At 51.3% G+C, this 17,726-nt stretch overlaps 1 protein-coding gene across 5 annotated transcripts in view; it reads right to left on the minus strand.

Annotated features, from left to right (window-relative positions):
• The window catches only part of ARSG (arylsulfatase G), a 132,127-nt gene that overhangs the window by 85,103 nt on the left and 29,298 nt on the right, over nucleotides 1-17,726 (minus strand). For 3 of the 5 annotated variants that reach the window (XR_007911558.2, XM_051825882.2, XM_051825880.2), the window contains exon 2: nucleotides 1,490-2,252. Coding sequence is in view for 4 of the 5 variants with exons in the window: in XM_051825882.2 (XP_051681842.2) it covers nucleotides 1,490-1,707 (218 nt within the window). In the remaining variant the exon portion in view is untranslated. Of the gene's footprint in view, nucleotides 1-1,489; nucleotides 2,253-11,106; nucleotides 11,419-17,726 lie in introns of those variants that run through there. The other 2 variants (XM_070060404.1, XM_070060405.1) reach the window with 2 other exon arrangements.

The raw sequence follows: 17,726 nt of genomic DNA on the forward strand, positions 1-17,726 counted from the left end.
AGGGCCGCAAAACATCTTTCAGAGACTGGATGTGGAGGGGTGTTTCTAGAAGGTTCACTCGGCTGAGGTGAGGAAGATGAAATGCAGGGGGTAAGACCAGAAGCAGGGACCCTCCCCTCCACCCCCCAGGAGCCCCTATCTCAAGGGAAAAGCTCCGGGCTTGATGATGCGAGTGGCTGTGCAGAGGCCAGGGCCCTCAGTAGCTCCCCAGAACAATTCCCACCAAGCCCACTGTGTGCAGGCCAGCTAGAGCAACGCCAGCCCAAGAGCAAAACCCGGAAGTTGAGACACTGTGACACCTGCTCTCTGTGGGGACAGCGGCTAGACTTTTTAACAAAAATCTAGACTGGCTGTTTCACAAACACTTCACCCCATCAGACGCGCCCGCGCCCTCTCTGCCGCCCCTATGCGTCCAGTGTGCCTTCAACCTAAGTCCTGGCTACTCCCAAGTAAGCACGTGCATCTCATGGACTCACAGTTGCTCTTCAAAGGCCACTGGCTCCCGGTTGGCATTTGAGGTGGAGCAGTTAAGCCGCCACCTCCCATAGAAGCGCTGGTTCCAGTCCCGGCTGCCCCACTTCTGATCCAGCTCCCTGCTAACGCGCCTGGAAAAGCAGCGGAAGATGGGGCCCCGGCACCCCCATGGGAGATGAGGATGGAGTTCCTGCCTCCTGACTTTAGTCTGGCCCAGTCCCAGCCATTGCAGCCTTCTGGGGAGTGAGGCAGCGGATGGAGGATCTTTCTCTCTGTGTCTCTTCCTCTCTGCCATCCTGCTTTCAAATAAATCTTCAAAAAAATGTTTTAGGGACCAGCACTGCAGCACAGCGGGTAAGGCCACCACCTGCAGTGCCGGCATCCCATATGGGTGCTGGTTCAAGTCCCAGCAGCTCCACTTCCCATCCAGTTCTCTGCTACGGCCTAGGAAAGCAGCGGAAGATGCCCCAAGTCCTTGGGCCCTGTGGGAGACTCAGAAGCTCCTGGCTCCTGGCTTCAGATTGGCGCAGCTCTGCTGTTGCAGCCAGTCGGGGAAAGAACCATCAGATGGAAGACTCTCTCTCTCTCTCTCTCTCTCTCTCTCTCTCTGCCTCTCCTCTCTCTGGGTAACTCTGACTTTCAAATAAACAAATAAATCTTTTTAAAAAAATGTTTTAGCAAAGGCTGCTGGCTCCCATCAGTCCCTAGGCTGGGTTCCACACCCCACCTCCCCACTACTCTGAAAGCTCCTGCCGCAGGCTCACAGACTCCTTGCCTGCGATTCTTACTTTGGTTTCGCTCTGTCTTCTCTGCTTGGAACACACACGAACACACAATCAATACCATCAGAGGCTTTCCTCAGGACACTGCACTGGCCGCCAACCTACTCAGACAGCTAATGAAACCAACGTGGGTCTGTCAGCGGATCTTTAAATGCTTTACCCAGTCCCCTCCCCCCACCAGAATCGGGGTAAGGCACCCAAAGAGACGCCGGCCTGGCATCCCTAAGGCTCACCTCATTCCTTGCGAGGCCATCTCGTCGAGGTTGGCCGTGTCCTTTGTTTCTGCCCAGTTTGCTCCCAGGTCGCCCCAGCCCATGTCATCGGCCAAAATGATCACGAAATTTGGTTTCCGGTCTTCTGCTTTCCCACTGGTGTGAAAATCCACGAGAGGATACAGAAAGCCTGAGAAGCTCACTCCCACCAACAGAACCTTGAGGAAGAGCCAGCCCATGGTGGGACAGATGGGGCTTCCGGCTCTCTGGAGTGATGGCAGGGGGACAGTTCTCCCAAGAGTGCACTTTCAAGGCAGGAGGTCCCTGGGGAGCAAGGCTGAGGTTCGCCAGGAGGTGCCAGTGGCCGTGGGGATGAGGGTGGGGATGAGGGCGGGGATGAGGGCTCCAGGGATGGAGGGGGGCTCCTGAAATGAGGTGCCCTCCTGGAATTCTAGTTCAGGAGGCAGGGAAGTCGCAACGCCTGCCGTGGCTGGAGCCTCTGCTGGGAATGGCTCCCACTGCAGCTCAACAGTCAGGTGGCTGAGGGCGACAGTCAGACCTCAGTGTCACCGAGGTGCTCGGTCACTTAGAAAGTGACCCCTTCTGTATTCTGGGACATCAGCATCGCAGCACAAGCCTCTCCGTCGGTTGGGGACTCCACCTGGCGACTACAGGAAAAACTCTGGCATCTGCAGAACACCTGGATGTTTGAGAAACCACAGACAGCCCCGAATGCATTTCTGAGTTCCAGATGGTTGAGGGCTTCAAGTTTCTGTGAGGTTTCCTGAAATGACAAAAATTGACAAGCAAATAGAGTTACAACGGCCAGGGCAGCTGTGTTTTACTCAGTAGCTTAGGAAATAATGGCTTTTCCATGTTAGCAGATGGTTTCCTTCTTACTCGAATATTTTAACTGGTTCATCAGTTTCTCCACCTGAAAAATAGCAATGATGATACCATGTGCAACAGACCTGTAGTTACAGCACTGGAAGCGGCACTGGAGAGGGTCTGTCTCAACCCTGTCACCATGCACAGGAGGCTAGTGGGACAAGGACCAGCCCCCAGCAATGTTAAAACCCAGCGTTCCCCCACTCTGACCCCCGTATTTCTCTGGCTCAAAGACATTCTCACATCAATTGTGTCCTTACCAAACCCACTGAGACATCTAGAAGAAAGAGAAAGACCCTTATTATCAAGATATGATTCTTTGTAGCAGTCACACTATCACCTAACATCTCCTTATACAATTCTGGACAGAAATCAATTTGGAGAAAAATGTTTGAAAAAGTGAATCATGTATGCTAGGTGGAGAATACATGGGCTGGTCATCATACACCTCTTTCCATTTTGTTCTATGTTTGTGATTTTCACAACGTTAAAAAATGTTTTCAAAAAACTGCTTAATGGAAATGTGTCCCTTTTCATCCTGACCTTGCAATTCTAATTGTTTTTTGTGTGTGTGTGTTTTTTTTTTTTAAGATTTATTTATTTGAGAGTCAGAGTGATAGAGAGAAAGAGAAAGATATTGTACATCCATTGGTTCACCCCTTGAATCCCTACAATAGCAGTCAGGGATTGGCCAGGCCAAACCCAGGAGCCAGGAATTCCATCCAGGTCTTGAATGTGGGTGGCAGGCACCCAAGTACTTCATCCATCACCACTGTCTCCCAGGGTGTGCATCAGCAGGAAGCTGGAACAGAAGCAGAGGAACCAGGACTCAAACCCAGGCACTCTGATATGGGATGTGGGCATCCCAACAGTGGTTTCACACATCCTGCCCCAATGTCTGCCCCAATGTAATTTTTAATAAGAAAATCTGAAGACATTGTTCAACCACTTCTGACACTTAGATATACACATGAATTCGCTGTAGAGATTATATTTATCAAAATGCAGATATCAGGGGCCAGAGCTATGGCACAGCTGGTTGAGCTGCCATTGCAGAACTGGCATCCCATATGGGTGCTGGTCCAAGTCCCAGCTGCACCACTTCTGATCCAGCTTCCTGCTAATGCGCCTGGGTAAGTAGCAGAAGATGGCCCCAATGCTTGGGCCTCTGCACCCATGTGGGAGACCCAGAAGAAGCTCCTGGCTCCTGGCTTCAGCCTGTTCTAGCCCCAGTTGTTGCGGACATTTGGGGAGTGAACCAGTGGATGGAAAATCCCTCTGTGTCTCTCCTTCTCTCTCTCTGCCTTTCAAATAAATAACTGAATCTTAAAAGCAAAATAAAATGCAAACATCATGGGTAAGGCTGGGACATGAGAGCCATATTTTTTTTGTTTTAGATTTATTTATTTATCTGAAAGGCAGTTACACACACATGCAGAGAGGAGAGAGAGAGAGAGATCTTCCATGCACTGATTCACTCTCCAAATGTCTGCAATGGCCAGGGAGGGCCAAGCCCAAGCCAGGAATCGAGAACTCCATCCAGGTCTCCCACGTGGGTGGCAGGGGCTCAAACACTTGAGCCATCTTCTGCCGCCCTCCCTGGGTCATTAGCAGGGAGCTGGGGATGGAAAATGGAGAAGCCAAGACATGAACTGGCACTTTGACATGGGACGCAGCCCACTGTGCCACAACACGGCTCCCAAGACCTGTGCTTCTAACAGCTTCCGGTGTGAGGTCTAGAGCCAGTCCTTGGGTCACATTTTGAGTAACAACGTGTCTGAAGGTAAAAACCTTATGAGTTTGGTCCTCAAGAAAAAAAAAAGGAGGGAGAGGAACTTAACCTAATTAGATATGAGTCAGCTTTAGCGGACAAACACAAAGCAACTTATCAGACTGAGTGTTGAAAGGCAGGAATTGAAAGTTACACTTTTGACTGCAGGGTGCAAATAGAACTAAGAATAAAGCCCTATTACCCTTAAGAGCTCTAAAATCGCAAGTTTAGTAAGGACACACAGAGTTGAAATTCTAGAGTCTAGATCAAATGAAAAACTGAGTTGAACACCTAACCCACAGAAGGGATGAAAAGAGAGCCAGTTTGTAAAATATACAGATGCTACAGGGGCTGGGTTTGTGACAGATACCATGTCTGTCTAGTTGCACATCCCTGCAGCCAACCCAATGGTCAACCCATGTGGATGGGTATGGTTGGATATATATACATTCTGGAAGACCCAGATAAAAATCAAAGCATGGACAGATATGTACTTAATCAAAATAAAAGGAAGTCCAAGTAAACAGTCATGGTCATCTGGAGGCCAATAAATCAATTGTTCAGAAAAGCAAATTCTTCTGTTTTCCAAATAGAGATTTATTTCAAACTCAATTAGATTTGATGGGTATTTGTTGATCCGGAGGCTCCCAAAACCACCCCCTGTCTAGAAGAAAGAAGGCTCGCACGGGAAGAGTGCTTAACACACACCTGCTGACCTGCTGGCTAAATCCCAGCCTTGTCCTACTGGCTTCTGACCATGGGCAGCAGGCACAGGAGGCCTTTCTTCCTAAAGCTACTTAGCTTGCAATACTAGGGTGGCCTCATTCCTGGTCAATAATCCATTTTGGAATGACCCAACATACCAGACTTCTGGGATGGAGGAGGCGGAGAATTCACTTAAGAAAGAAGCTAAAATTAAGGTGGGATCATACATAGCTGTTTTTCTTCAGCATTCTGCGATAAAACATTCCTTTGAGGATTTTCAAAGAGAATCATTAATACAGTACTTAAAATGTTCACAGAATGGAAATAAGCTAACTTTGCCAGCACATCACTGCATTATCCTTTTCACCCACACCTCCAGGGAGACGTTTAATCCCCATTGATTTATTTATTTATTTTTAATATGGGGAAAAAGGCAAACCAGACATTCAAAGAACAGGCTCCAAGCCATGAACTTTGATTAGAATCCAACCCGAGAACTTGGAGCTCAGACGCCCTATAGACATTGGCCCTGCTTGCTGCCCTCAGACCCTATGTGGTGCGACTTTCCCAACTTTTCCTTTATATATCACTCTCAGAAAGGAGAGTGGACAAGAGGCAAGAAGCACTCCTCCAAGCTGAGGAGGAAACAGGAAGTCTGGCCTATAAGGCAGGTCTCCTTCCTTCTGGGGAAGGTAGCTAGCTGACTGCTTACTCAACAAATCCTACAAGGGCCCACCTGCCCCTCCAGAGCAGGTGTCACTGACGGTGACAGAGCACTGCTGAGCACAAGGACCAACTGCTCCCCATGCCATAGAGCAAACTGCAACTGCTGATCAGCGGTACCGATGTCCTGTGTTCGTCTCTCCGAGCCCCATTGCAAAGCAGGGATGCCGGGTAAGTTCGAGTTTGACTCTCCAGCTGTCGGCTTGTGTATGGGTACAGGCACCCAGCAGGCAGGCTGGAAGGCTAAGAAGGGCCAAGGGGCGAGCAGGTTAAGGCAACTTGGAGTTCTGCTGAGCGGTGTCCGAATAACCCAGAGCTGGAAGTCCTTGGGCTTCCTGAACCACTTGCTGCATCACGGGACCCTGGCGCCCCACGGGCCCCCCTGTGGCCAAGAATCCTCCTAGAGAACCTTGAAAACAGCTGAAATAACAAGAAGGTCAGGCAGACCTTTCTGGCGGAGGGCTCTGTTGGTTTTCCGGAGACAAAGGCTTCTGATGAGCCGAAGCCAAAAAAGACAGCACAGCTAGGGGGAGCGTGTCTCTGGTTGCAGTGTCCTGGTGTTTCTGCCCGCCAAGTCAGAACACGGTCTCTGCACTGGCTGGGGGCCAGCAGTCACATGGGGGCCTCCTTTGGGCCTGAATGATTCTCCCATGCATTGTTACCGGTCCACCAAGTGTGTACTGAGTGGTAAGTCTTAATCCAGGCGCCATGCACACAGCCGCCAAGGAAACTGACCTGAACCCCCACCCTCACACCATCTACTTTTGGAAGGTGGTGGTGGGCTAGGGGTGAACTAAGTCACATGTGAGTACCAGAGGGAAAATCAAAGCAGGAAGGGGTTCACGAGTCGGGGGGTGAGCAGGTGCCAACTTAAAGATGACGGTGAGGGACAATGCAAAAGAGTTATTGGTCTAAGGATCTGTAGGCAGTAAGGGAGTAAGGATCTGTGGAACTCACACAGACAAGGAAGGGCAGACAAGGAAACCAAGAAAGGCCAAGGTCTAGTTCATAGGAGGAGCCGCAAAGAAGCCGCTGTGGCAGTGGAATGCAGATCAGGGAGTGTTCGATGGAGTCAGAGAAGACACAGAAAGGATTCAAAGCCAATGGAGGGTAGGAGCAAGAGTGGCAAGAATCCCACAGGCTGCTCAGTTGAGAATACGCAAGTGCGAGGCAGGGCAGCAGGTAAGGGAAGAAGCCGAGACGTTGGAAATCTACTACATCAGTCCAGGTGAGCCAGGTGAGAGACAGAGCTAGCTAGGGTGAGGCAGGTGAAAGTGCCCAGGGCATAACATTTAAGGAGGTAGCACTCCCTCGCAGGCGGCCACCCTGTACTTGCAAGACTGAAGCAGTGAGTGCATCCTTAAATTTTGCCTCACCTTAGTCCCGGCCCAGGTGAACAGGAAAACCCAGTTTCCATCATAGTAGGGACAAGGAGTGATCTAATATTTACATGTAATAAACAACCTCACAGCCCCTTCCTACACTCCAACATATCAGAATGGAGCTGGCTCAACGTAGAAGACTGCTCTCTTTAGAGGATGGGGGAGAGGCCCGTGTTGCAGCACAGCAGGTTACTGGCATACCATGGAAGCACTAATTGGAGGCCCAGTTGCTCCACTTCTGATCCAGCTCCCTGCTAATGCACCTGGGAAAGCAGTGGAAAATGGCCCAAGTGCTTGGGCCCTCACACCCACGTGGGATACCTGGATGGAGTGCCAGGCTCCTGGCTTCAGCGTGGCTCAGCCTTGGCTGCTGGGACTATTTGGGGAGTGAAACTGTAGAATTGAACAAAGGATGCCAAGGACATCTTTGATTGAATGCCTCCTCCCAGGCTGGGAAAGCAATTCCATGTAGACAATTTAAATGCCTTTTTTTTTTTTTTAACTTAGAGACCTCAATCCAGACCCTGTTGTTGGAAATATCATGTCTGTGAACCCATCGATGTCAGGAAATCCATCCATAGGGACCACAGGACACCTGCCTACTTTAGGCTGGCTGGAACCACCTGCTGACACTCTGCACAGGAGGCCACGTGGCAGGAGCCCATTGGGAGAGCCAAGGTGGTGTCATCCCGCATATCTAAAATCTCAGTAGCCCCTGGGAGTTGGATCTTTGTCCTGGAATGACGAGACTCTGACTGACACCGTTTCTCTCAACCTTTGTCCTCTACTTGAGAAGAAAATCCTGAGCGCTATGGCCAAGGAGAAAGGAGTCAAGGTCAATTAAAGGACATCCTGCCCCTGAAAGCTTGGGTGCCAAATTCTTAAGAACTTTTGGAAAAGCTGCATGTACTCATTACTTGTTAAGTTTTTTTTTTTTTTTTTTTTTTTTTTTTTTTTTTTTTTTTGACAGGCAGAGTGGACAGTGAGAGAGAGAGACAGAGAGAAAGGTCTTCCTTTTGCCGTTGGTTTACCCTCCAGTGGCCGCCACGGCTGGTGCGCTGTGGCCAGTGCATCGTGCTGATCCAATGGCAGGAGCCAGGTGCTTCTCCTGGTCTCTCATGGGGTGCAGGGCCCAAGCACTTGGGCCATCCTCCACTGCACTCCCTGGCCACAGCAGAGAGCTGGCCTGGAAGAGGGGCAACCGGGACAGAATCCGGCGCCCCGACCGGGACTAGAACCCGGTGTGCCGGCGCCGCTAGGTGGAGGATTAGCCTACTGAGCCGCGGTGCCAGCCTACTTGTTAAGTATTTTATGAGGGAAGTGGTCAAGCCCGAGAAAATGGAGACAGTCACACACCACCACCCACATCCAGAGCCCAGTTATCAACACATGCCAGGGGCCTCCCCTTCCCACACTGTGTCATTCTGAAGAAAACCCTAGATGTCACGTGATCCTGTCCATAAATATTTCCATATGAATCTCTAGAAGACAAGTTCTTTTCAAATGCCTTCTAATACCTTTCTTTTAAACATGAATGGGGCAGGCATGTAGCTTCGTGGTTCAACATGTTCATGTCCCACGTTCAAGTGCCTGACTTCCTGCTAATGCAGACCCTGGGAGGCAGTGATGATGACCCAGATGATGGGGTTCCAGCCACCCATGTGGGAGACTCAGACTGAGTTTCTGGCTCCCCTGGCCATTGCAGGTATATGGGGAATGAACCAGTAGATGGAACTCTGTCTCTCTTTTCTTTCTCAAATAAATATTTTTTAATTAGTAATTTTTAGTACCATCCAAAATCCAGTGTTCAAATGTCCTCCATTGTCTCATTTTTTTATAGTTGGTCTGTTCTAATCAGTATCTAAACAATGTCCACCACACATTGTACCGGGTATCTTGTCACTTATGGTCCCCCTTTTCCTTTTCCTGCAATAGATTTGCAAACTGTTGATCTGTCCTGGAAAAGGCCTCTCTTTCTGGACATAGTGGATCCTATCCCCCACCAGATCATTCAGATGTGCCCCAGACTTCTGCTTTCTCTGCAAGCTGATGTGTAGATGAAGAAGTGAGATCAAATTTGGGTTCTATGTGTGTGTGTGTGTGTGTGTGTGTGGTTAGTCTGGGGGGCAGGCCCACCTCCCACGTCTTGTCTCCTTGCCAGGTCAAGCATGGTCAATGTTCACGTGTCAAAGTTTCATTTTTTCCTTTGTCAGTTTTATATGAGCCTAGGGAATTGTCTCTGAAGTGCTATGGACTATCTCTTCTATTTTTGTGGATTTATCCTTGCCCCAGATCCATGCCACCTCGACAATAAAATGTTTTAGATTGTAACTCCCCATCCCTACCCCAAATTTGTATGTTTAAGCTCTGATTCCCAAAGTCATGGTCTTTGGGAGGTAATAGGGATTCAATGAGGTTATGAGACTGGGACCCTTATGATTGGATTAATGTCTTTATAAGAGTGTTTTTTTTCTCTTGACTGTGAGGCCATAGCAAGAAGGCTGCCATCCACAAGCCAGAAAGTGAGCTCTCAACAAGAATCAACTGGCCAACTCTTTCTTCTTACAATTTCTGTTGCTTAAGGTGCAGTCTGCAGTGTCATATTCCAGCATCCTGCGCACAGGCAGACAGGATGCCTCTAAAGCTTCATCTGAGAACTGCTGGGGCTGAGGCTGAAGTCAGGGGAAAACACTCAATGCAGTGAAGCAGTTACTTGGCCAGTTTGTCTTTTGGGAAATTGAGTTTTGCAACATGTCGCCTCTCTCCAGAAGAAAGTGTGTCCCACATTCAGCACAGCCACTTGCTGGCGGTATGACCTTAAAGGAGACACTGAATCGCTCTGTGCCTCAGTCTCCTCCCAAAGAGAGCCAGATTAGCTTCCTCAACCCCAAACACTACCTGAGAATGCAATAACCCAACCCACGTCCTTAAGTGCTCAGAAATGTTGGCTGTTGTTATTCCATTCCACAACTGTTTTGAGGACAAAAAGACAAATATGAGAACGCTTTGAAAAAGTGCTATGCAAGCCCAGAGTGCTACTAAAATTAGCACTGAAATTATTCTGAGTGTTGATGGCAAAATCCAGACTCCCTTGCAGCTACCAGCGGAATGCTCGCCAGAACCTGTCAGCGTGCCCTGCTGTTGGATTCGGAGCCAGGGAAGGCAGAAGCTACGAACACCAGAGTCACAAACAAGACCAACAGAAAAGGGAAGTCATTCCAGTTTGCATTTTCAAAGTTCCAAACTACAGTTCCCTATTACTCAATCCTGGGACTCTGTGCCATCCCGACTAACCCGGAGCCAGGTCCCTTGTGCCAGGCAGATTCTGGTGATAGCTGGCGTCCTCAGAGTACACTGTCTTTCAGCAGATGTGGTTTTGGATAATACAACCATGTGAGGTCAAGGCGGGTGGGTAGAGGGGAATTTCCCCTGTGCTGATGTGAAATGGGAAGTGGGGATTACATATCAGGATCAGAAATATCCACAGGCACTCTGTCCACTTGGCTGGATGCTTGAGCCAGAAAGAGCCACAATGCTAGGATGTACACTGTGTCGGGCCAGGGGCCTCTGCGTGCTGTAATTCCAGCATCTTGGCCAGAGAGTGCTCAGTGTCTGCAGAATGACTGCAATGAACATGAAGGATGACCCAGCCTGAAAACCCAGCCTTTCGGCAAGCTCCTTGATGACCTCGGTTCTTCCCCGATGACCTCGGTTCTCCTTGCCCAGCCACTCTTGCTTGTTCCTTTTCACCTGAGATTGCACCTGTTGAAATGCTGCTTCAGGCAGCACTCACACAGGAGTCCTGCCTTTCAAACTAAGAGTAAACACCTGGAGACAAGGGACCACATCTCCCCGCCGCCTCCCGCCCCGCCGCCATGTGGTTCTGTGATCTGCGGGAGGACTGTGTTCAGAACTCACTGGGGGGCCGTGGAAGAGCAGGGGCTGCTTGGAGATGAACAAAGAGTGGGAGAGGGAAGGCAGAGTCCCCGACCCCCTACCGAGCCCACCTCACAGAACCAGACTCTCCACAACCATGGCAGGGCAGGGCCCCTCCTGGCCTCTTGCCCACAACACAATCCTGCAGCACGCTGGTACCCTTTTGCATCATCCAGTGGCCACCTGGAAAAGCATGGCTGCTCTTGCCCTAAAGGGTTAAAATAGAAGCTTACCACGGCACATGCCCCTGCTCCAGTGGACAGGGCAGTGCGTCTGGGGAAGCCAGCCTCTCCCTCCACAAGGGAGATACAGTAGGAGAGCTGATTTTGATTCCTTGGGACAGGGCAGGTGGGGCTACTTCAACATCCATCCAGTGAAGGTTGATTTAAGCCTGATGGTCGCATCCACAGCAACTTGCCAGCAGAGCCAGTGAGATGTCACAACCCACCACCGCGTCGTAAAGCGTCACGTGACATGGATGTGTTCCCAAACGCAGCGTGCTTGACTTGATTTTGCTCGGAGAACTGGGGTCTGTTTTGAAAGAACTTTGGCAACACGCGGGAGACACTTTATAGGAGCCTCTGTTCCCCAGCCCCACCCCTCCTTTTAAGCAGCGAGAGTATGTCAGAACTACAGGAGCAGTAAATTACGAAGGCTGAGAAATCTGGGAACGAAATCTAGTGTTGAAATCAAATACAAGTTACTCCAGAGTTAATGAGTCACACCCAGTGATCCGTCATCAATACCGCACTGAGTGGTAAGCAGGCGCGAAAGAATTCAGATTGCAACAGGCCCCTGCTGCCACAGGTGAAGTGACCTCACTGTCCCCAAACAGGGCAGGCCCTGCCTTCCTCTGAGGCTGCTGGCTCATCCCTCCCGGGGCCCCTCGGGCCAGTCCTGCTATGATCCCCTCTGCCCGCGGTAGGGTTTACCCCTCTCCTAAACCCAAGGAGCCACGGGGTGCATCGAGGGAGCGTTCCAGAGCCTCTCCCTGAGCCTCACCCAGGCCACACCCGGCGCTAAGCCTCTCCTGCAACAGCCCTAGGGCTGGGTATTATCAGCACCTTCACGAGCTGCACCCCAGAAGCCCTTGGCAGATCTTCATATCCCCCCAGGAACATGCACACCCCTCCCCCCTGCAGGCCTCACCTTCCTACAGCTGTCAAGCGGGGTGGGGTGGGGAGAGCCACAAGCCACAAGGTAACCCCAGTCCCTCTACCTGGACTAGCAGCTCACTAAAAGGTTCCTAAGACAGCACTTGCTGAGGTTCTTGGCCTGCTAGAGAAACACAGATTCAAGTTTTAGAGCAAGAATTGGCTTCAGGGCTGGCATTGTGGTGTAATGGGTTAAGCCGCCTCTTGCAATGCCGGCAGCCCATAAGGGCACCGGTTCCAGTCTCGGCTGCTCCGCTTCTGATCCAGCTCCTGCTTATGTGCCTGGGAAAGTAGCAGGAGATGGCCCAAGTGCTTGGGCCCCTGCTAACCACATTGGAGACCTGGAAGAAACTCCTGGCTCCTGGCTTCAGATCAGCTACAGCCATTTGGGGAGTGAACCAGTAGATGGAAGATCTCTCTCTTCTCTAACTCTGCCTTTCAAATAAAGAAAATTAAATTAAAAGACAGAATTGATTTCGATTAAACACAAGTGGCTTGCCCCCAGCACAGGCTGCCTGTAGGTGGGAAGACAGGTGGGAAGGGAGACAGAGAGAGAGAGGAAGAGTCAGCAAGGCCTCCCCCAGAAGCTTTTCCCCTTGCCCCTCCTTTTTCTTTTTTTTTTTTTTAATTTTTTTTTTATTTTTTGACAGGCAGAGTGGACAGTGAGAGAGAGAGACAGAGAGAAAGGTCTTCCTTTGCCGTTGGTTCACCCTCCAATGGAGGCCGCGGCCGGCACGCTGTGGCTGGTGCACCACGCTGATCTGATGGCAGGAGCCAGGCGCTGATCCGATGGCAGGAGCCAGGTACTTCTCCTGGTCTCCCATGGGGTACAGGGCCCAAGCACTTGGGCCATCCTCCACTGCACTCCCTGGCCACAGCAGAGGGCTGGCCTGGAAGAGGGGCAACCGGGACAGAGTCCGGCACCCCGACCGGGACTAGAACCCGGTGTGCCGGCGCCGCAAGGTGGAGGATTAGCCTAGTGAGCCGCGGCGCCGGCCTTGCCCCTCCTTTTTCAACAGCTGCCTGAAGACGCAGGTCCCAGAAGCAGGCTCACGGGACCCTGCCCTCTGAGCTTGGGAGAGGTTGCTTTCTTTCTTTCTTTCAGATTTATTTATTTGAAAGTCAGAGTTACACAGAGGGAGAAGAGGCAGAAAGAGAGAGAGAGTTCACTCTGATTCCGCTGGTTCACTCCCCAATTGGCTGCAACGGCCAGAGCTGCGCCGATCTGAAGCTAGGAGCCAGGAGTGTCTACCAGGTCTCCCATGCAGGTCCAGGGGCCCAAGGACTTGGGCTATTTTCTACTGCTTTCCCAGGCAGGATAGGAAGTGGAGCAGCGGGTCTCGAACCAGTGCCCATATGGGATGCCAGCGCTTCAGGCCAGGGCGTTAACCTGCTGCACCAACAGCCCCGGCCCGAGAGGTTGCTTTCAATCCACTTATCCTGGATCAAGTTCTCCCAAGCTGGTAAATGCAGGGAGCTTATTTGCAAGCCAGGGTCATATCTGCCTAGCAACCCACCAGGAAGACTTGAAGGCCCATAACGTGGACCGAGAACAGGCAGGCCAACTCTGCACAAAGGAATCTGTTCTCATGCAAATGACCCAGGGCCAGAGGGCTAGGGGAGAAGGAGCTTCGGGCACAGCTCTGGAGAGCTGATTTTTTTCCCAAGAAGATACTGAGGGTCTTTTTCAGGGCATCATTATAGCCTCAGCTGCTGCAAAGGACGGACGGGGGTGGGGATGGGGGGTTCTGCCTGCTGCTTGGCTTCCAACAGACACAACAGAAGAAGCAGAGAGGGGAGCTGGGCCCTTAACTTAATTTCCTGATTTTTCTGGTCCTGGACTCCAGACTGCAAAGGTTCTTTTGTTCTTGTTTAGAACTAAACAGAGTTAGTTTTGTTTGGGGGGGTTGATTAGCATGGTAATGCAGTGCTTTCCCGGGAGAAGTGAAAAAAGCAAGGGTTTTCACGCTTGGTCTCGCTAGGATTGAGAGAACAAGGTGAAGCCAGTTTCTAACCAGAGTGGGCAAAATAATCGGTGTGCGGCTAGCAAGACTCGGCGGAGGCCACCTCCAGGTCCAAACACCACAGAGGCCACCTGTGAACCAGCTCCAGCTGCAAAGAGGGCCAGTGCATCTCGAGAAACGTGCAACCCTGGGAGAACCTCTCCAGTGCTCCATGCCTCAACTTTCCTCATCTGTAAATTGGGGCTAATCAATGTCCACTGTAGATTACTGATGGTGTTAAAATCACATGGATGATGGGACAGAGGGTAAAGCCGCCGCCTGCAGTGCCTGCATTCCATAGGCCTGAGTTCCAGTCCCAGCTGCTCCACTTCCGATCCAGCTCTCTGTGTGGGAGACCCAGAAGAAGCTCCTGGCTTCGGATCGGCGCAGCTCCAGTCGTTGCGGCCATTTGGGGAATGAACCAGCGGATGGAAGATCTCTCTTTTTTTTCCCTCTCTCTGCCCCTGCTTCTCTGTAACTCTGCCTTTCAAATTAAAATAAATTTTAAGGCCGGCGCCGCGGCTCAATAGGCTAATCCTCCACCTAGCGGCGCCGGCACATCGGGTTCTAGTCCCGGTCGCGGTGCCGGATTCTGTCCCGGTTGCCCCTCTTCCAGGCCAGCTCTCTGCTGTGGCCAGGGAGTGCAGTGGAGGATGGCCCAAGTGCTTGGGCCCTGCACCCCATGGGAGACCAGGATAAGTACCTGGCTCCTGCCATCGGATCAGCGCAGTGCGCTGGCTGCAGCATGCCGGCCTTGGTGGCCATTAGAGGGTGAACCAACAGCAAAGGAAGACCTTTCTCTCTGTCTCTCTCTTTCACTGTCCACTCTGCCTGTCAAAAAAATAAATAAATAAATCTTAAAAGGGGGGGGGCGGCTCTGTGGTGCTGTGGCATAGCAGGTAAAGCCACCGCCTGCAGTGCTGGCATCCCATATGGGTGCTGGTTCCAGTTCCAACTGCCCTACTTCCGATCCAGCTCTTCTGTGGCCTGGGAAAGCAGTGGAAGATGCCCCAAGTCCTTGGACCCCTGCACCAATGTGGGAGATCCACAAGTTCATGGCTCCTGGCTTCAGACTGGCACAGCTCCAGCTGTTGTGGCCACCTGGGGAGTGAACCAGCGGATGGAAGACCTCTCTCTCTCTCTTTCTCTCTCTCGCTCTGCCTGTCCTTCTTTCTCTGTGTAACTCTTGCCTCTCAAATGAGTAAATAAATCTTAAAAAAAAAAAAATCACATGGCTGGAGGCACATTTGGTTAAGCCACCGCTTGCAATGCTGGCTTCTCATATCAGAGTGCCAGTTCCCCACAATGCACCTGGGAAAGCAGGGAATGACAGCCCAAATACTTGGGATCCTGCCACTCATGTGGGAGACCAGGATGGAGTTCTGGGCTCCTGGCTTCAGACTGGACCAGCCTTCTGGCTGTCATGGCCACGTGGGTAGTGAACCAGCAGATGAAAGATCTCTCTGTCATTCCCTCTCTGTCGATTCTGTCAAATAAATAAACAAATATTTTTTGAAAAATCATATGGATGGTACTTAATATAGGATTGGGGACAAAGCAAACATTTTTAATAAGCGTTTTAATTAGTACTAGTAAACAGTAAGAGTAATAATGTATTAGCAGTAATGATACATTATAAGAATTCTTATTGGCCGGCGCCGCGGCTCACTAGGCTAATCCTCCACCTAGCGGCGCCGGCACATCGGGTTCTAGTCCCGGTCGCGGTGCCGGATTCTGTCCCGGTTGCCCCTCTTCCAGGCCAGCTCTCTGCTGTGGCCAGGGAGTGCAGTGGAGGATGGCCCAAGTGCTTGGGCCCTGCACCCCATGGGAGACCAGGAGAAGCACCTGGCTCCTGCCATCGGATCAGCGCGGTGCGCCGGCTGCAACACGCCAGCCGCGGTGGCCATTGGAGGGTGAACCAACGGCAAAGGAAGACCTTTCTCTCTGTCTCTCTCTCTCACTCTGCCTGTCAAAAAATAAAAATAAAAAAAAAATAAAAAAAAGAATTCTTATTACAACTAGGCTCCTCCACAACGGCCAGGTTTCCCTTGGTCCAATACTCAGCTGTAACTTTTCTTTTTTTTTAAGATTTATTTATTTATTTGAAAGGCAGAGTTACAGAGAGGCAGAAGCAGAAAGAGAGAGAGAGAGAGAGGTCTTCTACCCACTGGTTCACCCCCCTGAATGGCCGCAACGGCCAGAGCTGCGCTGATCCAAAGCTAGGAGCCAGGAGCTTCTTCCAGGTCTCCCACAAGGGTGCAGGGGCCCAAGGACTTGAGCCATCTTCTACTGCTTTCCCAGGCCCTAGCAGTGCAGCAGCCGAGACTCAAACCGGTGCCTATATGAGATGCCAGCACTGCAGGCAGTGGCTTTACCCAATATGCCACAGTGCCAGTCCCCCAGCTGTGACTTTTCCAATCACTCTTGGACCCCTAGGACTCCAGGGGTTGTCTCATTTTTAAAATCAAGAGGATGAAGTATAGAAAACGTATGCGACTTGTTCAGAGTCACTTATAAATGATGGACCACATCCCTTGGTTCCTAAGGAAGACAGTGAAGTTTACGTAGTGCCATTTTTTTTTTTTTTTAATTTGACAGGCCGAGTTAGACAGTGAGAGAAAGAGAGAGACAGAGAGAAAGGTCTTCCTTCCGTTGGTTCACTCCCCAAATGGCCGCCGTGGCCGGCGCTGCGCTGATCTGAAGCCAGGAGCCAGGTGCTTCTTCCTGGTCTCCCATGCGGGTGCAGGGCCCAAGCACTTGGGCCATCTTCTACTGCTTTCCCAGGCCACAGCAGAGAGCTGGACTGGAAGAGGAGCAACTGGGACTAGAACCTGGCACCCATATGGGAAGCTGGCGCTGCAGGCGGAGGGTTAACCAAGTGAGCCACGGCGCCGGCCCACGGAGCATCATATTAATCACGACACTTCCAGACTGAGTGCAGTGATAAGTCCTAAATATTAAAGGGTAAAATCCTAAACAGCAAAGGCTGCACTGACAGTCCAACTTTACCCCTAAGTGTTCTCATTTGAATGATTAAAATCCATTCTCAGTATCATCACGCGTGGATTCCTTGAAGAACAACTCAAAATGGCTCTCCCGCAGGGCACACCTTGTAAATCATAAATGACAAGCAGCTGACAGGTACTGAGGGCTTGCCACGTGCGGGTCCCTGGAATGCGCACTTGACAGGCAGCCTAAGGTAAACGCTTCTACTCTGAGGATTTCACCACGATCCCCACTTTACACAGCTGGAAATCCACGCTCTGAGAAGTTCAATGACTCCTACAAGGCTGCAAAGCTGCTCGGCGGCTCGCTGGCTGTGCAGTCCCAGGCACACCGGGGCACGCTGCACCAAAGCACCGGCTCCCCACTCAAACCCACACCAGGGCTTGCTGACTGCAAAGGGAAGCGTGAGAGAGCCAGCGAGCAAGGAACGACTTTTATCCAACTCGAGCTCGCCGCCTCCTCCCGGTGGCGACCCTCCCCACTCAGCCTCCCAAACTAGCTGGCCCTTAGTTTCTGCATCGGAACCACATTCTCCGAACCCCAAGCAACGGAGCGGCCGGGGCCAAAGTCCCCAGGGGTATGCGGAGACTATGGCCTTTGCCTCCAAACACGTCCCCAAACTCCCCCGGGATTGCGAGGTGGCGACCGCGACGCCAAGGCTGCGCCCCAGCGGTCTCTGAACCGCCTGGG

This window comes from Oryctolagus cuniculus, chromosome 17 (assembly GCF_964237555.1).
Source record: "Oryctolagus cuniculus chromosome 17, mOryCun1.1, whole genome shotgun sequence".
Lineage (NCBI taxonomy): Eukaryota > Metazoa > Chordata > Mammalia > Lagomorpha > Leporidae > Oryctolagus > Oryctolagus cuniculus.